The 25,458-nt window shown below is 36.0% G+C and overlaps 1 protein-coding gene across 1 annotated transcript; it reads right to left on the bottom strand.

The window, feature by feature from the left end:
• Positions 1–3,728: 3,728 nt before the first annotated feature.
• Positions 3,729–24,357, bottom strand: TERB2 (telomere repeat binding bouquet formation protein 2). The gene is made up of 7 exons (XM_060168981.1): positions 24,294–24,357; positions 24,096–24,177; positions 23,174–23,313; positions 20,873–20,934; positions 17,285–17,370; positions 9,191–9,279; positions 3,729–3,871 (listed from the first exon to the last, which is right to left on the bottom strand). The coding sequence occupies exons 1-7, from the start codon at positions 24,355–24,357 to the stop codon at positions 3,729–3,731; spliced, it is 666 nt and encodes a 221-aa protein (XP_060024964.1).
• Between the last annotated feature and the right edge of the window lie 1,101 nt (positions 24,358–25,458).

Raw genomic sequence — 25,458 nt, 5'->3', positions numbered from 1 at the left:
GGTGATGGTTGCACAACTCTGTCACTATACTAAAAACCATTAAGTTGTACCATTAAATGGGTGAATTGTGTGATATGTGATTATATCTTAATAAAGCTGTTAAAAAGAAAAAAATTACTATTCCATTAAATTGATACAATATGATTTAAGGTGCCATTCTATTAATTCATTATTAAATACTGAGGTCATTTTCAGTTTTTCCACACTGCTGAGTAACAGTGTAACCAAATATTCCATTTGAAAGACTATTTTCTACTAAAGCTGCTATAAATCTAATAGGCATGTAATGTCACTAAGGTCATCTTTATAACTTCAAGATCAATACTTTACAGATGTAAAGAACTAGTTATCTTCCACACAATTATCTTCCATAAAACAAGGTCAGTAGCCTGTTCTTAAGCCTCATTTATGGTTAGTTTGGCAGTAAGAGACACAAAACTATAGTGCCTTAAACAAAGGAGAAGATTATTTCTCTGTCACATAAAGTTCTAAGGCTTCCCTGGTGGCACAGTGTTTAAGAATCTGTCTGCCAATATAGGGGACATGGGTTCGAGCCCTGGTCTGGGAAAATCCCACATACTGCGGAGCAACTAAGCCCGTGCGCCACAACTACTGAGCCTGCACTCTAGAGCTCGCAAGCCACAACTACTGAGCCCGCGTGCCTAGAGTCCGTGCTCCACAACAAGAGACGCCACCGCAATGAGAAGCCCGCGCACCACAACAAAGACCCAATGCAGCCAGAAATAAATAAATAAATAAATTTATTTTTTTTAAAAAAAAGTCTAGAGGTAGGCAACCCAGGGCTGGGGTGGCAGATATCTCCACAATGTCCTCAGGACCCCAGGCTCCTTTTAGTTTACTGCTTTGCAAATCGTAGAGTATGCTTTTACAGTTCAAATAGTAGCTATCACATCCCCATTCCAAGCAACAGGATAAAAGAAGTAGGAAAAATGAGTGGAAGGAAAAGGGCAACAAAGGGGACGTGCCAGATGTCATTAAGAAAAGTTCCCAGGGAATTCCCTGGTGGTCCAGTGGTTAGGACTTGGCGCTTTCACTGCCGAGGGCCTGGGTTTGAGCCCTGGTCAGGGAACTAAGATCCTACAAGCCACGCAGCGTGGAAAAAAAAAAGAAAGTTCCCAGAAGCCATTTCTACTGTGCATCCATTGACCAAAACATTGTTACACAGCTATACTTAATTTCAAGTAAAACTGAGAATATCATCTTTATTCTAGGTAGCATGTGCCCAGATAGAAATTAGGGGTTCTGTCATCATGGAAGAAAGGGTAACAAACAGACATTCAGAAGTTAGTAGCAGACTCTGCCAATGACTCATAGCTTATCTAATGACATAAAACCCTACCAAAAGCTAGAAAGAAAAATAATCTGATCACGAAGGATGAAATAAATAAGATGAACTAAGAACTACACACTAAATAAACAGTATGAGGAATAACTATGCCTAATAGTGAAAAGCATCATAGGAGACATGATTGCAGAAGGGCAGAGAAGTAACCAAAAGTTCTAGTGCGGGGCAGCATTTTAAACAAAATGGGAGCCAGAGGCAATCTATCAGATACAGAAAGGCAAATAAAAAGAAACAGTTTAAATGATCAATGAAAAAATCATACTGCTTTTCACTTCCCATTTATGTTCCTTAAAAAACTAAAAATAGAACTACCATACAACACAGCAATCCCACTACTGGGCATATACCCTGAGAAAACCGTAATTCAAAAAGAGTCATGTACCAGAATGTTCATTGCAGCTCTATTTACAATAGCCAGGACATGGAAGCAACCTAAGTGTCCCATCAACAGATGAATGGATAAAGCAGACAATAGATTTTTAACAAAACAGTTTATCTTTGCCTATTTTATTTGTTCACATGCTTCTAATTCCTGAAAGGTTTATATTAGCAACTGATTTTATTGCTTCTGGTTCTATTTCAAGCATATATATTGCATCTGACCTTTTCTATATACACTTAAAGATATAATCACTTCTGTTTGGGAATCACTTTTGTTGTAATTTTTTATTTACTTTGTTAATACATGCACACTACCTATGTCAGAAAAATACCGGAACACTCCCAAGAAATCCCAAGTACATAACTTGGTGTAAATTTACTTAATCCTTTTAATCAATTCAAGATACACAGACAGGGGCTTCCCTAGTGGCACAGTGGTTGAGAGTCCGCCTGCCGATGCAAGGGACACAGGTTCGTGCCCCAATCTGGGAAGATCCCACATGCCGCGGAGCGGCTGGGCCCGTGAGCCATGGCCGCTGAGGCTGCGCGTCTGGAGCCTGTGCTCCACAACGGGAGAGGCCACAGCAGTGAGAGGCCCACGTACCGCAAAAAAAAAAAAAAAAAATACACAGACAGGCTTGGTTTTTACATAAGAAACATAATCAACTGGATGTGACTAAAATAAAGTGTTCAGGAGAGATAATATTTAATACGTTTCAGGAAAAAGATAATTGATACTTAGGTGTTCAGAAGAATTTAACCACAAATATGAAGATACATAAGCAAAAGTTACCATATGGGAAAAACAGAACTTTCTCAGCTGATGCTGAGATTAGTGTTAAAATTTTGTATTATGAATTTGAGTCATGAGAGAAAGTCCGGGGCCCACATATACACAAATGATCCAAACACTAAAAAATTTCATTTTCTTTAGATAATTCTACAACTGGTATGCACTTCCCAGAAGAAAGTACAGTTTTAATAAGATCATAGCTTCACAGGTATGTCATTTACAAGTCTCCAAAATGTAATAAACCCACCAGATTCTACATAGCATGATCATATGAATAAAGATAAGAAGCTGCCTCTTGAAATCACTAAATCTCAACACTATTTCAGCTTATTTAAAAGACAAGCCAAGCATGCTTGCTTGTTTCTGAGTCCCCTTTGCAGATCTGCTATTATAACTGACATAGACTACAGCGTATACCATGTGGGAGAGTAGGGAAGCACTGGCCTGGAAAATCAAGAGGGTTGTGTTCCAGTCCTGGTTTAGCTCCCAGTTAGTCACTCTAAGCAAGACAACTTCTCAAGGCCTTCATTTTCTCATTAAAAACAAACAGGCTGGACTCAGTATTCTCTAAGGTCCTTTCCAGCGCTGTGATTCTATGGCGCCTTTTGGGTTCATTTCAGAAGACATAACACTTGTTTACATTAAATCACTTCTGATACATTTATTATCAGAAACTGTCCATACATGAAGTCTGAATTATTAAAATGTTTTACTTTTACTTTCTTACATATTTTTCAAGTCCGAAACAGTAATTCAAAACTCAACTATCGCGTTCTAATTTTTTAGTCAAAATAAGATGACCAGAATCATAAAACTTAGCATTCACAACATTAACCCTAGAAAAAATATGCATAATTAATAGAACCTTAAAGCCAAAAGAATATCTGACAGAGCGAGAGAGAAATTAAGACTTCTTATGAAGTATGTTTCATTGACAATTACTCCATAACAACTGTGCACTCAGAATTTGTGGACATAACCTTACAAGCAGGGGAAAAGTCCAGCCCAAATGTCAAAACACAGAGCCAAATGAATCTGAATTTCCTAAAGAGACATTTTGAGGAAGAATGAATTCTTTCTTCTCCATTTCCCCATCCCTCTGTCCCAAAGAGGAGAATTTAAAATTATGTACTCTTTTGGCAATATTTTACAGAAAATAAATGCCGAGATAGAAGGACAATATTTAACTTAGTATTTCCTCTTCAATTCGTTTTTTATAGCAGACATGTTAATTTCATTTTGAACATGGTATGCCAAATAACCTGAACTTCCAGGAATGAAGTCATGTAGCTCCCCAAGAAATTTCTTCATGGCATCAATTGATATATAACCTACAGAATAAAATATATATATAGGAAATTCTATCATATTATCTGCTTTTCAATGTCTTTGATTTGTTAGATAAGATTCCCAAAGAATGTTTTTAGAAAAGAAGTAAAAAGAAGAAATACCAGTGAGAAGATTCTCCGTGAAACTTGATAATTATCAGGGAACACCTTCCTCCCCCCTTCACCACTATCCCCCCAGGCTTCTACCTCCTTTTAAAACACAGATTCTTGATTTGCCACTTTGACTACAGAGAGTGTGATGTACAGGTTAGGGATGGAACATAAAAGTACCTAGACCAAAATAACTGGGACATGTGTCTGGCTTAGAATGCAATCACTTAGAATTACCTATCCAACTAGCTACTCACAGCACAAACAGCTAGCTCATCTTCCCTAGTAGAGCAAGCGACACTTTCCTGCACTGCTAACACTGAGATAACAGTCTTTATTAAAAAATTAATAGGAAAATTGTTATCACTGCTTGGTCAACAAAGGTTACAGGTGTGAGGAATTCTGATGTCATTAATAATCTGAAATAGATATGAGAATCAAAAAGAAAACCTAGAATGGGGAGAGCTTAAGGACTCAATGACTTTAAGCAATATTTCCTTGATAGCAGCTGCTCATCTGAGTGATAATGTTTCATGTGTAATATATGTTTGTGGTTTATACTAAAGTTGAAACCTGGTTTAAAAGTAGATACTGTATGAAAAAAATTCTGGTAGAGCTCAGGGATGACTGAATTTAGACCACCACCATTATCAACAGGTTATCTATACAGTTTGATTGTTTATAATAATAGATAATAAATTCACAGTTAATAAATTAACTATGAAGCCAATCATATAAAATAGACTCCTATCTTTAAAGATATTTCAATCATAGCCATTTACTTCAGAAAATCTTTTAAAGCACAATTACTATACTCCATATTGTTCATGGTCTTTGCCTAACAGCTAGATTTCTATGTAAAATAAACTAGCACATAAAAATATTAATGTTTAATTAATTGCACATATACACTGTGTGAAGTTTCTGAAGATATATATGAGGATACAAAAATTTAAAATAATTACCATATTAATAAAAATATTCCTGTAAGTTAAAGAAGGATAGGACATTTATGCATAAAAATGGATTATTGTAGCAGTTTTGGAGTAGTTAGGACTTTAGGCTGAAGTTCACATACACCCAATTTAAACTAGCTTAAACAAAAGAGGAGTTTACTGGAAGGACATTGCCATATCAGTCAAACTATGAGGAAGGCAAACATATTGCTGGGAGTTGGAAATAACAAACATATTGCTGGGAGTCAGAAATAACTAGCACCAGCTCTCATGGCCATGTCACTAACCTCCAGTTTTTTCCTCTGCATGTTAGTTTCATTTTCCTCTCTTGACACAAGCTGGCTTTCCGTACATGGTAGAAAACATGCCCGCTGATAGCTCTTAAGTTTTATATCTTAGAGCTATGGTCACTTGAATAAGAATGACATGACTTGTTGCATTCCATGTCTAGAAATCCAGACAAAGAACTGTGATTGGCCCAGCTCAGATCAGGCATTCACTCCCAAACCAACTGTTGCGGGTAGGAGCAAGCTCATGTTTTAGAAAATGTAACCCAAATGAATTGGGAAGAAGAAAAGAGAGTTCTTAGGAAAGGCATTCTTGGTGGACAATTCCATATGAGTCTGTGGTAGCCAGCCCCCCCCAGATGGCCCTGAATGATCCCTATCTCCTGGTATTTACGAATTTGTGTAGTCTCCTCCTACTTTGTACTTGGGTTGGTCTATATGACCAGCAGCACTTGGCAGAAGTAATGATATGTCACTTCTGAGAATAGGATATAAAAAAGACATGGCTTCTGTCTGTCTTGGGCACACTCTTTCTCCCACTTGCATTTCACACTCTGAGGAAAGAAAGCTACCATGTTGTGAACAGCCCTATGGAAAAGTCCACTTGGTGAGGAGTCTAAGCCTTTTGCCAAAACCCAGCAAAAATCCAAGGCCTGCCAACAACCACATGCATGAGCTTTGAAATGGATTTTCCAGTCCCAGCTGTCCCTTGAAATAACTGCAGCCTGGCAAACAACGTGACTGCAACCTTATTAGAGATTATGAGACAGAAGAATCCAACTAAGATGCTCCAGGATTCCTGGCCCTCAGAAACTATGTAATAGTAAGTGTCCATTGTTTTAAACTGCTAAGTTTTGGAGCAATTTGTTACACAGCAACAGATAATTAATACAGTATCTACTATAAGTTCCCAAACTTTTAATTATCAGAATTTTTGTTTAAAAATTTTTGCCTGCAAGATATTTATCATTATTAGTAATTTTTTTCCTTTTATTAATCACACATGTAGCTGTTAATCAGAACTTTTTATCATGGGTAATAACCAGTGATATCAGACCTAGAGAATTTAATTCCAGTCAAAAACAAAAAACAGACCAAAAAAAAATCCGTTGATATTTTATGGGACATTGGTAATGCCTGTATATATTTTTGGTTGTCACAACTTAGGGGTAACGGGGGTGGGGAAAGGTTTCTGGATGGGATACTACTGGCATCTAGTGGGCACTGGCCAGGGTTGCCCTCTCCAACAAAGAATACCTGTCCTAAAATGCTGGCAGTTCCAGGACTGAGAAACCCTGTTCTACAGTATAGTCCAACTTGTACTTTCTAAAACCAAACATCTAATTAGTTTTATTTTAAGAGATTTAACATTCACTGAGTTGAACTCAACCCATTTTGAGGAAGAGACAGTCAAGGTATAGTCACAAAAATTGATACCACTGCCTAAATTAGAACTCTCATTCACAACATTTTCAATTAACACAAGATGATTTTCCCAACAAGAAGTTATTTCTTCCTGTACAAGCAGATGGGCATGACAAAAAAGGAAGGACTGTCACTTTACCTCAAAATTAAAGACAAATGAATTATCTTTTTTTTTTTTGGCCATACCATGCAGGATCTTAGTTCTCCAACCAGGGATCAAACCCGTGCCCCCTGAAATGGAAGCATGGAGTCTTAAGGGGCATGGAGTCTTAACCACTGGACCACCAGAGAAGTCCCTGAATTATCTTTTAAAAAATGAAGCTTTCTTCCAAGAAAGTGTTATTTTAAAATTTAATTTAGAAATATAAAGAAGGAAGATAATTATTCAATTGCACAAATTAAAAAAATCAAAAATTTTACTTCTACTGATAAAATCAATACCAGCTTACCACAGGTTAAAATTATACTTTAAAGATTCTACTAATGATTATTTTTACAGTTCTTTTTTAGTTTGCTTTTATATAACACTGTCATGTCTTTTTGAACAGTCAGATGGCAATGAAACATAGAGCAACATTGTTACTTGTCCAAAACTAAGCATTTGTCTTTATTATGTGGCTGATTTTAATATTTATCATTGATCTTTATAATATGTTATCAAACACTTGGTAAGTCCAAATGAACAAAAGATATTTAGTACCTGGTGATGGAGTTGCCTGAAGCAAAATCAATACCAGTACTATACCACAACCATGGTTTAAGGTACCTACACTTTATCTGAATATGTAGGTGTAAGGATAAATCTAGGCAGCAATCAGCTACTCCCAGTCTTAGTACTTAAGTACAGTTGACTCACCAGTAAGGTTGGGGTTAAGGGTGCCAACCCACCCTGTAGTCGAAAATCCACTTATAATATATAGCTAGCCCTGGGGATTCAAGGTTCCTCTTATCTGTAGTTCTACATCCACAAACTCAACCAACTGAGGATTATGTAGAACTGTAGCATTTATTATTGAAAAACATCCTCTTATAAGTGGACCCTCATAGTTCAAACCCATGTTGTCCAAAGGTCAACTGTACTTCTACTTAGTTCATTGTCCTTTGGAGTCAACAATTGCTCCTAAGAGTTCCAAAACTGACTTTTCTACTATCACAGTTGGATAGAAGTTTTCTTTGATGTCTCCAACACTCAGCCCAAAACTACACATTAAACGTTCTTTTTGAAGTGCTTTTCTGAAAGCTATTTTACATCAAATGAACAGAAGAAAAAAAATAATAAAACAAATGTCTAGACAAATTGGTTAGAAGGAACAGTAATATGAGAGAAGACATTTAGGAATTTGTGAACTAGCTGCAAGAGGTAGTTTTGACACTGCTAAATAAAGAGAAAATGATAAATGTACAAATGATTTTATAATGAAATGTCAAAAAGCCTATACTGTTTAATTGCAGTGTCTTAAAAACAATTTTTTTAAAACCTCTATTTTTAAAATTATCAATGACCCTGCTGAATACTACCCAGATCAAATTATCCAAATATTATTTCTTTATCTCACCTCACGTAGCACTATCCAAATCCCAATGGTCACTTTTCAACTAGTTCCCTTGTTTGCACCCTCTCAATGTCAGCCTCAGTTAGCTGTCTTCTCTTTATGTTGGGCACTAGGAAACCCAAATATGGAGTCCATTGACACCTGGATGATCCATGAAAGGGCTTCTGGGCATAAGTGAGCCTCTTTAAATTACATGTAAATTTGTGTGTTATGTTTGTGTGTGTGTATGCTTAGGGAAAGGGACTTATGTTTCATCAGATTCTCAAAGGAAACTATAATTAGAATTGTCCATACAATTAATCTTCCAAATTGGGACACTTAAGAGTAAAGCAGAAACTAACACACCATTGTAAAGAAATTATACTCCGATAAAGATGTTAAAAAAATAAAAAAGAGTAAACGCTAATGCCAGGACAACACGCATAAATTGGGACTGTCTTATGTAAACAGGGGTGTGTTTTCACCTTACCCATAGACCAGGATTTTTTTTTAACATCTTTATTGGAGTATAATTGCTTTACAATGGCGTGTTAGTTTCTGCTTCATGACAAATTGAATCAGCTATACATATACATATATCCCCATATCTCCTCCCTCTTGCGTCTCCCTCCCACCTTCCCTATCCCACCTCTCTTGGTGGCCACAAAGCACCAAGCTGATCTCCCTATGCTATGTGGCTGCTTTCCAGTAGCTATCTATTTTACATTTGGTAGTGTATATATGTCCATGCCACTCTCTTACTTCGTCTCAGCTTACCCTTCCCCCTCCCCGTGTCCTCAAGTCTATTCTCTACGTCTAGGGGCAGGACAGACCAGCATTTTAACACAGAAAATATGGAGCCTGTCTTTGGATTAGTTCTGCAGATTAATTTATTTAACGTGTGAATGATGTCTTCTATTAGCATGTATAATAGAGGGGGCTCTACTTTGTACAAAATATTCCCTTGTTTCTTCCCTACTTGGGTTGACTCTAAATTTTATTTTAAATTACCTGTTACCATGTTGTTCACTGGATAATTCTGAAGAGGGAAGTACATCTGCTTTTCTACAACTGGAGTCCTTATAAAATGCTTTTCTGTGCTATAAAATATAGAAACACATAGAAAGTCATGTTTATATTTTTTTGGACTTGTTTTACAAATGAGAAATGATTCCAGGCAATATATATAGCAATCTAATTGCTCTGTGATCAGCCGTCAGTCTTACTGGGTGAAAACATTAACTACGAACTTCTTTGTGCTTCTAAGTAATACAAGGGCCCATACAGATATTTTTGGCTTTCTGGGCTGCTTCCTAAAACAAATATTTACTGAGTAAATACAGATGTGGGTCTTTTTCTCAATATTTTTGAAAGTATAATAATGCAATAATACTTTATAATTAGATAAAAAACAGATATACATATGTAATCTCAAATATGTTAAAAGAAAAGGCTCCATTTTAAATAATCACAGCATTTATTATTATTCAGTGTTCAAATAATTGGAACTCTATTAATTCGTATTTCCACACTTTAAAATAAATAAAAAATGATGTCTGGGAAAATCATGAGGTATACTAAGTGACTTCTGAGTTAAAAAGAAAAAAAGTTAAATTATTCTGAGTGTGGTTGTATAGTATATAATTAATTATATTCTAATTTTTAAAGAGCTAAGCAGTTTTCAACTAAAATATCCTATTTTCTAACTGCCAAATAACAATTTACTATATTTAGACTACATATAATCCATAGGTAATACAATTGTATGAAAATAAAAACCTTAATAAAAAATTGGAGTCATCCTTAAATTTATTTTCCTAAAAATTCTAAAATTACACTGAGTGATAACAAAGGTTTTACTTTCAATTTGTTTAAAAGTTAGAGTTCATCTAAACTCTTCTAAAAGAAACCATAGCTCAGTTAGGATGAGATCCTACAAATAAAGCAAAACAATATTCCCAGAAAACTCAGGGACTAAACAAGGATACCCATTATCATTGCTATTATTTGTCATGGCTCTAAAATTTCTGGCCAAGCAAAAAGAGATGAGGGAGGGGAGAGAAAGAAATGGAAGAGATATCTAGTGAAATGGAAGAGTTATATAGTGAAACGGAAGAAGAAATAGTTTCATTATTAACAAATGATATAAACGTGTACCCTGAAAAGCCAAGAGAATCAACTGAAATATTTTTAGAATCTTAAAGATTCCAAGTGGGTAAATATAAGACAAATACCCTCAAATAAATGACTTTTCTATGTCAGCAATAACTAATGAAGGAAGAAATGATCCAATCCACAATAGCTACAAAATTCATAAAAATCTAGGAATAACATAATAAGCAGTTTCTGATTCTATCTGTAGAAAAATCAGGAAACTTTACTAAGATATAGAAAAGAAAAATAAAGAAAAACAAAAAAGCATTGTCTTGGATAGGAATACTGAAAATTATAAAGACATCAATTCTTCTCAACCTTTAATATAATTCTCAATAAAATCCCGAAGAGATTTTAGTGTTTAAGAAAAAAATAATTCTAAAATTCACATGAACAATCACATGTTAGAAGATCTAATAGGAGGCAAGAACAAATTTACAATAGAATGAAAAAAAAAACCTAGGAATAATCTTAAAAGAAGTATAAGATTTATATGAAGGAAATATGAAAGTGTTTTTTAAGGGCCACAAAAGAAAACTTGAACAAGTAAGGAAAAAAATACCATTTTCTCAGATAGGAAGATTCAGCATCAAAGTCTCCCTAAATTAATCTATATTTTTTTGTAATGTCACTAAAAATAACAACAGAAGTTTTTGTTTTAATATGAACAAGCTGGTTCCAAAACTCAGATGGAAAAGTAAACCAGAAAGAATAGTTAACTAAGAAAATTTGGAAAAGAGTAAGGAGGAGGAACTAGCTCTAGATATTAAATCATATTATAAACAACTAAAACAGAATGGCACTGTTAAATGACAAATTAATGGAATCGAATATAAAGTCCAGAAATAGACCCAGATACTTATGTGGATTTAACCTAGGATAAAGGTGGCATTTCAGTAGAGTGGGGGAAAAGATGAATTATTCAATCAATAGCCAAGAGTAGGTAACTATCTGAAAAAAAAAAGAAGGTAGATCGCCACCTCATATCTTACACCAAGATATATTCCAAACGTATCAAAGATTTGAATTTAAAAATAAAGAAATCACTAAGAAGAAACCATAGCAAAATAATAGTAATCTTAGAGAAGACTTTCCTAATTATGACATAAAACTCAAAAAGCCATTAAAGAAAATATTAATAAGAATGAATACATATAGTAAAAAATTTCTGAATGCAAAACCCAACATTTTTAAAGTCAAAAGACAAACATAAGCTAATAACTGTAATTTATTTCACAAAAAATTAATTCTCCTAAACGTAAAGGGTTCTTGCAAAAAAATAAAAGTCAATAGAAAAACGTGCAAAGGAAATGAACAAACAGTTCACAGAATAGGAACTATAAATGGTTCTTAAACATATGAAAAGACATTCAACCTCACTCATAATGGCAATTCAGACAAAAAACTAGAGTAAGATACCACTTTATATCTATCAGATTAGGAAAGACCAAAACATATGTTAGCACACTGTGTTGGAGAAAGTATAGAAGAAAGAATGGTGACTAACCATCCCAGTTTACCCTAGATTGAGGGGTTTCTCAGGACATGGGCTTTTCAGTGCTAAAACCAGGACAGTCCCAAGCAAACCTGGATGGCTGGTTACCCTAGCCTGGAAAAGGTACTTAAATACACAAACAATAGGAATGTAAACTGGTTTAACCTCTATGGAGGGCAATTTGACAATGATTGTATCAAGGATACAAAATGTATATGCCTTTTGACCTAGCAATTCCCCTTCTAAGAATTACCCTAAAGACACTCGCACACATGCAAAATGACATTACATGATCAATCACTGAAGCACTGTTTTTAACAGCAACTTAGAAATTACCTGAAAGTCCAGTAAAATAGGAGACTAGTTAAATAAATTATGGTAAATCCATACAATAAAATAGTACACAGCACAAAAATGAAAAAGCTCTTTATGTAGTAATATGGAATGATCTCCAAGGTAAATTATTAAGAGAAAAAAGGCAAGGTGCTGAACAATGTTTATAGAATACTACTATTTGTGAAGTAGTATATGCATATATAAGAAACTGATAACATTGGGGTTGCCTCTGAGAGGGAAACTGGCTATCTAGGAGCCAGTATATTTCATAGTTTCCCCTTTTGTGTATCTTGGATTTTGAACCATATGAATATATTTCCTAAAAAATAATTAAAATTTGAAAGTAGAAAAATAATAAGTAGGCATGAAGAACTAAGGAAGAGATTTTTAAAAGGAGAGTATCACACTGGTCAGAATGGCCATCATCAAAAAATCTACAAACAATAAATGCTGGAGAGGGTGTGGAGAAAAGGGGACCCTCTTGCACTGTTGGTGGGAATGTAAATTGATACAGCCACTATGGAGAACAGTATGGAGGTTCCTCAAAAAACTAAAAATAGAACTACCATACGACCCAGCAATCCCACTACTGGGCATATACCCTGAGAAAACCATAATTCAAAAAGAGTCATGTACCACAATGTTCATTGCAGCTCTATTTACAATGGCCAGGACATGGAAGCAACCTAAGTGTCCATCAACAGATGAATGGATGAAGAAGATGTGGCACATATATACAATGGAACATTACTCAGCCATAAAAAGAAACGAAGTTATCTGTAGTGAGGTGGATGGACCTAGAGTCTGTCATACAGAGTGAAGTCAGAAAGAGAAAAACAAATACCATGTGCTAACACATATATATGGAATCAAAAAAAAAAAAAAAGGTCATGAAGAACCTAGGGGCAAGATGGGAATAAAGACGCAGACCTACTAGAGGATGGACTTGAGGACATGGGGAGGGGGAAGGGTAAGCTGGGACAAAGTGAGAGAGTGGCATGGACATATATACACTACCAAATGTAAAACAGCTAGCTAGTGAGAAGCAGCCGCATAGCACAGGGAGATCAGCTCGGTGCTTTGTGACCACCTAGAGGGGTGGGATAGGGAGGGTGGGAGGGAGGGAGATGCAAGAGGGAAGAGATATGGGGATATATGTATATGTATAATTGATTTACTTTGTTATAAAGCAGAAACTAACACACCATTGTAAAGCAATTATACTCCAATAAAGATGTTAAAAAAAAATTCCCTGTGCTATACAGTAGGTCCTTGTTGACGATCTGTTTTATATAGAGTAGAGTGTGTATGTTAATCCCATGCTCCTAATTTATCCCTCCCCCCACCTTTCCCCTTTGGTAACCATAAGTTTGCTTTCTATGTCTGTGGGTCTGTTTATGTTTTGCATATAAGTTCATTTGTATCATTTTTTTAGATTCCACATATAAACAGTATCATTTTAAATAAATAAATAAATAAAAATAAGAGGAGAGTAATGAGTTTGGTACTTACTTGCCTTGTCAGGTATTAAAATACATAAAGTTATATAACTTAAAAGAATATTATGTTTATATCAAAATAGATCCATAGATTAACGGAATAAAACAAATAGTCTAAAAACAGATCTCCAGACATTAAACACAACATATGAGAATGGAAATCACATCAGTTGGAGATAGATTTATTCTTAAAAAACTGGTGGAAAATTCTTATTTGTAAGACAAAAATAAACTTCGATCTTCACCTATTACCATACATCAAAATAACTATCTGCAGAATTAAAAACCAATTTGATACCTGAATGGGAAAGGACTTTTCTGAACATAAAAGCGATAGAAGAAACAATAAAGGAAAAGTGATTAGTTTAACAATGTAAAAACTCAAAGCTTATATCTCTAAAAAATATAAGCCAGAGAACAATCTGAGGAAATAATGTGACAAACTGGCAAAAGGATAATATAGCTAAAAATGTCAGACAAGTTGATAAGAAAAGCAATAAGACTCCCAATAGAAAATGGAGAAAGGATAAAAACAAGTCACAGAAAAGAAAATGTAAAATGCTAATAAATTCAAAAAGATTCAAACCTACTAGTAATCAAAGAAAAATGCAAATTAAAACAAGATGCTGGGCTTCCCTGGTGGCACAGTGGTTGAGAGTCCGCCTGCCGATGCAGGGGACACGGGTTCGTGCCCTGGTCCGGGAAGATCCCACATGCCGCAGAGCGGCTGGGCCCGTGAGCCATGGTCGCTGAGCCTGCGCATCCGGAGCTTGTGCTCCACAACGGGAGAGGCCACAGCAGTGAGAGGCCCGCGTACTGCAAAAAAATCCCACAAAAAACAAGATGCTATTTTTCATCTATTAAATTAGCACAAGCCTTCTTATTAATACTCAATATACTGATGAGGATGTGGTGAGACCAACACTGGTGGCAGTTTTAAATTTGTACTTTTGAGGGAAGCAACTGACAATAGGCATCATGGCCTTTAAAAACACTCATACCTCATTAATACCGTAAATTCCACATCTGAGAATTTACATTAAGAAAATTATCAAGGGAATTCCCTGGTGGTCGAGTGGTTAGGACTCTGTGCTTTCACTGCCAAGGGCCCGGGTTCTATCCCTGGTTGGGGAATAAAGATCCCACAAGCTACATGCCACGGCCAAAAGAAAAAAAAAATCTAAAAAATAGAGAAAGATTTATTTTTAAAAAGATGTTCATGAAGGTGCCACAAGAGTAACAAATTGTAATTTTTAAAAAAAAATTAAAGGAAGGTGGTTAAACAGACAATAAGATTAAATGCCATATACAGCCATTACAAATCATAATATTAAATAAGGTTTTTCAGAATGGGGAACTGCCCATAGAATATTAAATGGAAAATCAAGAGACAGACTATATCTGCAGTCTGACCTCAACTCTGCTTAATGTGTATGTCTATATAAAGCTAGCAAGAAATGTACTAATGTTGATGGTGGTTATCTGAGTGGTGGGTTTGCTTATAATTTAAATTTTCTTTATTCTTTTCTTTTTTAGTAGTTTTTCTTTTTTTAGCATTTTCCATCTTGACAAATTACATGCTTTATATTTATAATAAAATAATTAAGAACAAGAAAAATAAGCAAAAATTCATGCCATTTTCAGAAGATCTGGGAACTTACTGGGAAAGGAAAACAGCATAGTGATTAAGAGTTTGGACTCTGGATCAGCTAGAGTCGGTGTCAAATTATGTTCACTACTTAAATAATATTGGGTGAATTATTTAGCTCTCTGAACCTGTTTCCTCAATTGTGAAATGAGGCTAATGCTATTTAACTATCTTATAAGGTTGTGAGCATCAAATGAAATACTGTGAACTGCTTAGCTCACAAATGTCTTGTATTTGGCAAGTGTTCAAAAACTAGCTCACCACTTAGTGTTCACTATCACTAGTAGCATGCCAAAAAAATAAACTTCGAGTAGGGACAAAGTGTATTTTATCTATGTTTGCACTGCACCCTCTGGTGGTTCTACAAAGAAAAAGGCTCTAACTAGACACCTACTTTGTCTATTTTTGTTGTTGTTATTGGAAAATACTGGACATATTTTCCCCAGATTTGTAAGCCCTCTTTGTATATTAAGGAAAATAGCCTTTGTCAAATACTTTTTCAAGTGTATATTTTTCTTTTGTCTTGGTTTATGGTATTTTTATTTCCATGTGCAAGTTTAAAATATTTTTGGTAGTCATATTATCAATCTTTTCCTTATGCTTCTGCATTTTGCAGGACAACCATTTCTTTTTTCTTTTTTTTTTAATTCTTTTTTTTTTAAATTTATTTGCTTGTGCCGGGTCTTAGTTGCGGCACTCGGGATCTTTAGTTGTGGCATGTGGGATATTTTAGTTGCAGCATTCAGGCTCTTAGTTGCAGCATGCAGGATCTAGTTCCCTGACCAGGGATCAAACGTGGGCCCCATGCATTGGGAGTGGAGTCTTAACCACTGGACCTCCAGGAAAGTCCCAGGACAACCATTTCTTGAAAAAAAAAAACATATATATATCTGATGTCTTTCCAAGTCAAGTGAATCACTGGGAGTTACTTTACTTTTTAATTTCTATTTCCCATTCTTCTCTTACAAGGTCACTAAGGATAACCATTTTCTCCTACTTCTATTTCATTTTTCTTCCTCTCCTTACCAGCTTCTTATCTCAGAAACCATAACAAGTTCAAAGGAGTGCTATACATAGAGATCCCAAAGACCTAGAATATGGATACTCAAACCCAAGTGGTGGATTATCTAGAAGTCATAGGACCATGAAGCAATAGTTTACTAAACTTAAAATAATTAAATACAAAACTTTGTGTTAAATCAGATAATAACTTATTTCAAATTAAAGAAAAACAGGAGGTACAAAAGGTATAAAAATATTATGGGAAAAAACTTAAAATTAAAAAACTATATAAATTAAACTCATTAATTCTTATATTGAAGAAAGATCATTTTTATTTCAGCAGCTAAATACCAGACTTTCATATAGTTAATGCTCCCTATGAACATATGAAAACCACTGAACTGGAAAATACGGAATTAGGACTAGATAATGAGTAAGTCTGAAACAAGGGGGCCTCTCAGAGATTGGACCTAACACGATGGCAAGTCCATGTCTGTTTGTCTTTTAAGATATAATTTTAATTTCTTAAACCAAAGTAGCCACTTTACGAACAATTTGGGAAGGAAAGGGGGAAATCACCCAGAACTTCCAATCCTAATAAAATTACTGCTAATATTTCTTTCTTTCTTATTATAATACATAGTTTAAATATAATGTAACAGTGATCAAAATATACATAAAATTTTTGTTTATTTTCTGCAAGGATAGTCTAGCATAATAGTTAAATGCATGCATTCTGGAATTAGACTGACCCAGTTCAAATCCTGCTTCTTCCCATTTAGTAAAAGTTTGTATGACTTTGGGCAAATTACTTAATCTATATATACTTGATCTCTTTTTCTGTAAAATGGCAATGGGTGATAATGATATCAATCTCATAAGACGACTGTGAAAATTAAATGAGATAAACACACAGTGTTCAAAGGTGTCTATACTTAATTGAATATCAGTGAAGTATACAAATTCAGTACCTTTTAGGTAATTCTTTTTTGTGATCCGTTGCTAGTACACTGCTTTCCCTAAGGGACTTTATTTCATTTGGTGTTACTTCATCATGCTGAGGAGAGCAAAAGAAATCACATTTAAAAAAATCAGCACACCAATGATGCAATCAATAATTTTTTTTAAAAAGTAAAGAAAAAAATTGGCAATATATATCAAGAGTCACAAAAATATTTATACACTCAGGTCCATCCCATCTAGTTTGGTGGGAAAAACTCACAAAATTTTGTACACACACACATACACACACAGAATTATATTATATATTTTTAGAGATACGTAAAGAAAGAAGACCAGGATTTTTAAAATATCAGCTGTGTTTGGATTAAATAGTAAAACTGACTGATTTTATTCTCTTTTTGATTTTTTGAAATTTTCCCTAATGTGGTCATATTACTTTTTAGTTAAAAAAAATAAGGAAACCAAAAAGAGTATTATTAATTTAAACTTTCTTAAAATCCTTGACTTGAAAACTCCTAGGCTTCCTGTGAGCTACAAATCAAAAATATAAAGTAAGCTGAACAAATTAAGTTTCCCCTTAAAAATTAAAGTGGAGTATTTAGCTATGAAGTTACAAAAGAACTAAATGTATATTAAGCTTTTCCAAAAGATTATGTGAAAGTGACTGACCTCAGATACTGGTACCTATCACATAATATGTTTACTTAATATGCCATTAGGAAATTTCTCTATTTGGGTCACAAATCCACTCCAAACAATAATAATGTTCCCCAAATTACCTTCCAGGTTTACCCTTTATAAAAAGTATTTATTTCTTTATTTGGCTGCATCAGGTCTTGGTTGCAACGTGAAGGCTTGTCTGTGGCTTCTCTCTAGCTGTGGCACATGGGCTCTAGAGCTTAGTTGCCCGTGGCATGTGGGATCTTAGTTACCTGAACAGGGATTGAACCCACATACCCTGTATTGGAAGGCGGATTCTTAACCACTGGACCACCAGGGAAGTCCCCAGATTTACCCTTATTATTGCCATTGGATGAAGTACCTTCTTACATATTCCGTGGTTACATTATTATAATTGGATAATATTCAACATCAATCAATATTTGAAAGAACAAAATCCTTTATCGTATAATCATACAATTTCTAGAGTCAACAGTCAGTACAGGCATGTGCTACTAATTTTTTAGTAGAAAAAAACATTGCATTGGGTTGGAGCTGAGAAAATCTGGTTCCACTTTGCTAACATCTGGTTATGTGAACTAAGTCAGGTCTTTACCTTCTTACCTCAGTTTTCTCATTTCTAAAACAGAATGATTAAATTAACGAACTTTAAGGGCCTTTCGGTATACTCAATAATTATTATCAAATAATAACCATTCTACCACCACTCATGTCCCTGGAAACACTCTGACAAGTCAAGGATTAGATATTTGATCCTTAGTACAACATAGCCAACGATACTAAAAGAGCTATTATTTTCAGATGATGACGCTTTGGGAAGAAATAACAAGTTAATGAAAGGAATACAAAATGCATAAATTAATTGCTGGGCTTTAGACATAGAGATTTTCTCTCTTTTTATTTTGAAAAAATTCAAGCTTACTGAAAAGTTAAAGAATAATACAATAAGTACTATATACCTTTTGCCCAGATTCACAAAGTGTTAACATTTTTGCCACCCTGCATGCCCTCTCTCTCTCATTTTTTATTTTTGCTGGACCATTTGAAAATATTTGCAGATATTATGACATTTCACTCAATCTTTAGCATGCATTTTCTAAAAAAACAACAACATTATTTTATCATTTTAATACCACTATCATAATTAAGAAAATTAACATTAACTCAATATCACCTAATATATACATTGCATATTTAAATTTTTCCAGCTGTCCTCAAAATTTCTTTTTTACATTTTTTTAAATTAAAAAATCCACAATCCATTCAAGGTTCATACATCACATTTGGTTCTTATGTCTCAATCTAGAACAGTCTGCCCTGTTTTTTTTTTTTTATGACATTGTTTTAAAGAGTCTAAGCCAGTTAGTTGTTCCATAATCTGGAATTATCTGAGTATTTACTCATGATTAGATTCACAATTTTGAACAAGAACACTACAAGATAATATTGTGTACTTTTCTTTTTTTGGCACCATGAGGTGGGCGAGATCTTATTTCCCTGACCAGGATTCGAACCAGGGCCATGGCAGTGAAAGTGCCGAGTCTTAACCACTGGATCCCCAGAGAATTCCCTATATTGTGTACTTTTTATTATATCACATCGAGCTGAACATAACAAGAGGTTGTTCCAATATTGGTGATGCTAAATTTTATCAGTTGGTTATGGTGGCGTCTGCCAGGTCCCTCCATTGTAAAGGTACAAGCATTGCTTGCCTTTGTAATTAATAAGTAATCATCAATGAAGTGATCATTTTAGATCATGATTTTAACACCCATTAATGACACTTGCCTAAACCAATTATTTTACTGGGGGTGGTACAGTGCGAATTTTCTATTCTATCATCCTTTCTTCGTTTATTACCTTTTATTCTGAAAGGAAATTTTCCCTTATCCCACCCTTTCCTTCCTTCCTTCCTTGCTTCCTTCCTTCTTCCTTTTCCACCTTTGTTCCTCCTTTCCTTCCTCTGTTCTTCCTTTTTTCTTTCTTTATGCTTTTGGAGTATCACTATGGAATCACGAATTTTTTAAAAAATTTAATGTATGGGCTTCCCTGGTGGTGCAGTGGTTAAGAATCCACCTGCCAATGCAGGGGACACGGGTTCGAGCCCTGGTCTGGGAATATCCCACATGCCGCGGAGCAACTAAGCCTATGCACCACAACTACTGAGTCTGCGCTCTAGAGCCCGGAAGCCACAACTACTGAGCCTGCGTGCCACAACTATTGAAGCCCGCGCACCTAGAGCCCGTGCTCCGCAACAAGAGAAGCCACCGCAATGAGAAGCCCACCCACCACAACGAAGAGTAGCCCCCGCTCGCTGCAACTATAGAAAGCCCGTGAGCATCAACAAAGACCCAATGCAGCCAAAAATAAATAAATTTATATTTTAAAAAAATTAATGTATTATAATCCATTATTCTTTTTGATGCTCAAATTATCCCAAATTTGGCTTTGCATAAAGATTCTGAAGTAAGTCACAAGCATAGGCAAATTTGAGGCAGGATGGCAAAAGCTAAAAAACTTTCAGTATTGCACACATTTATTAAGGGGTATTATTCATAACATTTAACAAATGGTACGACACAGGAATTAATCAAATAGCATCTACACTGGCAGTAAAGAACTGGTAAATACTGTGTACCTATTACTCCCTTAATATTACTGAGATTTTCAAGTTTTTTCAAATTTTCAAGTTTTTACGTGAATAATTTTATTCATACAAAAATATCTCAATTTTACTAAGGTACTAGTGTAAAAATAATGTCAAACTAGATATGTTCAATAAAAGCATGTCCTTTAAGTTCCTTACTCTGGGTCATTGGTGCTAACATATCACAAGTAAGCATTTTTAAGATTACATTGCTTTCAAAATTTTTTGAAACTGTTGATTCTAATCAAGCACCTTAATTTACTCTTACCTTTTCTATCAGAGAATGTTGGTCTTGTTCCCAAATAAAACTACCAATTTTTCTTCTTATTTCTGTAGTAAGAAAAACAAATCCAATATTGTTTTTTAAAAAAAGTAACTTTGTAGAATTTTCTGAATTTTGTTTAGGTTTCAAATTTCTAAGTCAGTATTATTCCACTTGCATCAAAACTACCTAAGATACTTGTTTAAAATGCAGATTCTTATTGAGCCAGATCATTGAGGAGAAGCTGGGGAATTGCATTTCTAACAAACTCTCCAGATGACTCCAGTGCATTATGAGAATCATTGTTGTAAACTTTCTTGGCTGTAATACATATCTTCATCTGATGTCAGTGTCTTTAGGCCAAGCATTATAAAGAAGACAACTGTCTAGTCAAAATAAAAGGCATAGGGCTTCCCTGGTGTCGCAGTGGTTGAGAGTCTGCCTGCCGATGCAGGGGACACGGGTTCGTGCCCCGGTCCGGGAAGATCCCACATGCCGCGGAGTGGCTGGGCCCATTCCATGGCTGCTGAGCCTGCGCGTCCGGAGCCTGTGCTCCGCAACGGGAGAGGCCACAACAGTGAGAGCCCTGCGTACCGCAAAAAATAAATAAATAAATAAAAGGCATAAAATTCCTGAATCTGTAGAGTGCTTCAAGAATTTACTTTGTTAAAAAAGAGGTTGGATGAACAACATGTCTAGTGGGCGTGGTAGTACAGGAATTCTACAATGCTCAGCATGTCAAAGGACTATGAAATTATCTTAAATCAATGATCTCAAAAGTTTCCACAGTAGCCCACTCAAGGACAAAAAGTTAACATTCCTCTAGACCTAAGCTGTCCAATATAGCAGCCACTAGACTAGATACATATTGAGATGTGTGGCTAGTCCAAAATGAGACGTGCTGTAAGTTTAAAATAAACAATGGATTTCAAATCCAGTATCAAAAAAGAATGTAAAATTTATCAATAATTTTTATATTGATTTATATATTGAAATGATAATATTTTAGATACATTAGGTTAAATAAAATATTTCTTAAAATTAACTTCATCTCTTATTAGTTTTAATGTGGGTATTAGAAAATTTTAAATTAGTGTGTGGCTTACACTTGTTTGCCTCTCACACTTCTACTAGACAATCCTGGTCTAGGTGAATAATAATGCATACTTTTCATTTTTAAAAAGGATCATGTTTTCATTTAAAACAATTTTTTAAAAAAAATTGAATGCATTTTAATGTAAGATGCTAAACACAAAGACTTAATAGGAGTGATAATTTAAAATTAGATCAGATAGTCATTCCACAATATAAGTTCCCTGAAGGTGGGTATTCTCTGATTTGCAGTTTTTGAGTAAATCAATTCTCCTATCCAGTCATTAATTTATTTGCATAACCACTTAGAACAATTTATTTTTATAAATTATAACTAGGTCTCACCAGGACATCAACTATAGAAGGAACCCAATCTTTGGGGTTTCCAAAGCTCTTCTATAGAAACATTTTTCAAGTTTTTTTTTTTTTTTTAAATACTCTGCTCACTGGGAATTTTTACTACTTTCAGTCTGTCTTTCTAGGGATGGACACATACACATCGAAAAACACATCAAGAATTGGATAATAATGCAAGACCTACAAAAATGGGATATTTAAAGTTAGTCCATAAAAGATAGGTAGGATTTGGACAGAACAGGATAAGAAAGGGGGTTCCAAGCAGGGAAAACTAAAAGGACCAATCTCAGAAGCAATTTATTCACTTGCCCTTTACTTGATAGGGTTGCTGAAATAATTAATGTGAAAGTACTTTCAATAATATAAAGAACAATATAAATATATGGGTTTATTATCACACTGAATCTTGAAATATCAGGAAAAACATCCAGAAAAATAATGGTGAGATTCAAAACTAGCAACGAACATTTATTATATACTCACAGGTCAGACTACTTAATATATTATCTCATTTTATCCTCAAAACAACTCGGGAGGTGACAAAATTAGTAAGTGTTGGATCCTAGCCAGTGAACACTGTGAGGACAAGATCTGTATCTTACTCACCACTGAATCCCCAGCACCTTGGTTGAAACGTGGCACACAATAAGAGCTCAATAAGAACTCAGTGAACGTGTGAATGAATGATAAACAAAGCGAGGATGTACACCCAAGGCAATCTGATCCAAAGTACATGCTTTTCTATTTATATTAAATGATACAAAACACAAAAATCTCTGAGAACAAAGATCAGTAAAGTTGGGTGACATAGCTGGATTTGGCAGTCTAACAGAGATTAGATGAAAGATCTTTGCTAACCTTTTTGAAGGCATTCAGGAGGAAGAATAAAATGACCTAAAGCCACCGAGTTTTTTATTTCAGCATTAGCTACTGCAGAGAGGTAGCAGGCGTGAAAAACTGTAGCATTATCTTCTATGTAATCAAGACTCTGATATATTCTAGGAGAAAGAAAGGAAATATTTGAAATTATGCAATGAACAAGAATGTATTCAACATTTCAAAACAGAATAAATGAACAGAAAGAGAATTATTGGTAGGTAATCAGGAGACTGGGGGTGGGGGAGTGAAGGGGTGAGAAGGGGATCAGCCAGGGCGGTGATCAGACGTCTGTTTTGTAAACATAATCGGACCGCAATGTGAAGGCGGATCACAGGTGGACAGATTGGAGGCACAGCAACCTCTCAGATAGACTACTGTGATTTGGGGGTAAGAGGTAATTTACGCTGTATACTAAGATAGTGGCAGGAAGAACAAAGAACATTTACAGGGGCACAATCCATGGTGTTTGGTCATGGATTAATTAATGGATTAATGGGGATAGGGGTTATTATTCAAAAGAAACTACCAAGGTTTTAAGTTTAAGAACACAGCAGCTGGTACAGGTATGAGAGGCAATCAGGAGATTTGGTTTAAACATGTTGAATATGAGGGTCCTTCAAGGCGCCACGGGGATGTGGGAGATTCAAATGGAAACACACCACTGGAACTCGGGAAAAGATCTGAGGACCAGGTAGGAAGCCATGCCATTGCGGCAGAAAAGAGAGGAGAAAGGTTAGCTATTCCCGCGCCTACTTCCTCCCCGCACATCTAGGATTGGACTGAAAATTTGCTCGTTTCCAGTATCTTCCTATTATCAATATTTATTAGTGGAGTGCAACTTCTATCTCCAACTCCTGTTTCCTCATGACCCAAAAGGTACTGCCAGGTGGGCTTCAGGTACCTCAGCGTGTCTGGGTGTGAGGCATCGCAGCTGAACAAGAAATCGGCGGCCCTCGGGTCACTGATGGTCCCCCCTTCGGCCACTGTGGAGGCAAGAGCACAGGGTAAGCCCATCAAGTGTCCTGCGGCCAAGGTACCAGAGGGAGGAGGGGGTGCTCCCCTCCCCACCTCACCCACCCGCTTCTGCCCAGCTTCCTACCCCAGAACTGCCTCAGGTTGCAGCTGACGCTGCGGCAGAACCAAGCCCGCTGCCCTTGAAACATGGCGCCGCCTCACACGCCTCACAAGCGAGGACGTGGGGGCAGGGGGGGCCAGGAGCCGAGATCACTGATTGGTCGGACGTCTGAAGCCAGCTCCACGATTGGTTCTCAGAGTAATGGGCGGGGAAAGCCTGAGGCGCAACGGAGAAGGTTCCCGTCGCTGCCAGCCTGTGCGGACCAGCTCATGGTATCGTGAGGAGGACCCTCAGCTTCCCCGGACTCGGTGGAGGACGCAGGTCAGTCGTGCTTGTGAAATTTAAACCCTAAGTATTAACAAAGTTGTTGTGCTGTGTTATTATTTTGAAGCAAAACTCATTTTATCACTTCATCTATAAATGTTTCAGCTGGAATCTCTAAAAGATGAAGATGTCTTAAAAAACAGTACCATTGGGGCTTCCCTGGTGGCGCAGTGGTTGAGAGTCCGCCTGCCAATGCAGGGGACACGGGTTCGTGCCCTGGTCCGCGAAGATCCCACATGCCGCGGAGCGGCTGGGCCCGTGAGCCATGGCCGCTGAGCCTGTGTGTCCGGAGCCTGTGCTCCGCAACGGGAGAGGCCACGACAGTGAGAGGCCCGCGTACCACAAAAAAAAAAAAAAAAAAAAAAAAAATTGGACTTCCCTGGCGGTCCAGTGGTTAACACTCCGCACTTCCACTGCAGGGGACAGGGCTTCTATCCCTGTTCCAGGAACTAAGATCCCACATGGTACATCCCACATGCCGAATGGTGCAGGCAAAAAAAAAATTAAAAAATAGCAATTCTTCAATATAGTCATATATCACCAGTGTTCAAATTATGTTTTCTTTATAGTTTCCCCATCCCCCGCCTTACATAAGTTTTGATAAGCTATATTTTTCTGGCGTTGGGTCCACTTAATCTAAAATTTCAAAAATATTGATATAAAGTTGACCATAAAACCTTCTATAATATTTTGTAATGTCTGCAGGCTCTGTGTCAGTGGTTCCTTTTCCATTTCTGATATTAGTTACTGATGTTAGTGCCTTCTTTTCATTTCTTAGTCTCACCAGAAGTTTGTCATTTTTTTTTTTTGCGTCATGCGGGCCTCTCACTGCTGTGGCCTCTCCCGCCACGGAGCACAGGCTCCG

This window comes from Lagenorhynchus albirostris, chromosome 1 (genome assembly GCF_949774975.1).
Source record: "Lagenorhynchus albirostris chromosome 1, mLagAlb1.1, whole genome shotgun sequence".
NCBI lineage: Eukaryota > Metazoa > Chordata > Mammalia > Artiodactyla > Delphinidae > Lagenorhynchus > Lagenorhynchus albirostris.
This window is presented reverse-complemented; position numbering and strand designations above follow the sequence as displayed.

Bases quoted from the DNA above. Each gene is read 5' to 3' on its own strand.
- TERB2 (XM_060168981.1), bottom strand. From the start codon at position 24,357: ATGTTTCAAGGGCAGCGGGCTTGGTTCTGCCGCAGCGTCAGCTGCAAC. The intron at 23,314-24,095 runs GTACCTGAAGCC...TCTTTCTCCTAG, and splicing joins TCACACCCAGACACGCTGAG to AATATATCAGAGTCTTGATT. The intron at 17,371-20,872 runs GTAAGAGTAAAT...TGCTCTCCTCAG, and splicing joins AACATTCTCTGATAGAAAAG to CATGATGAAGTAACACCAAA.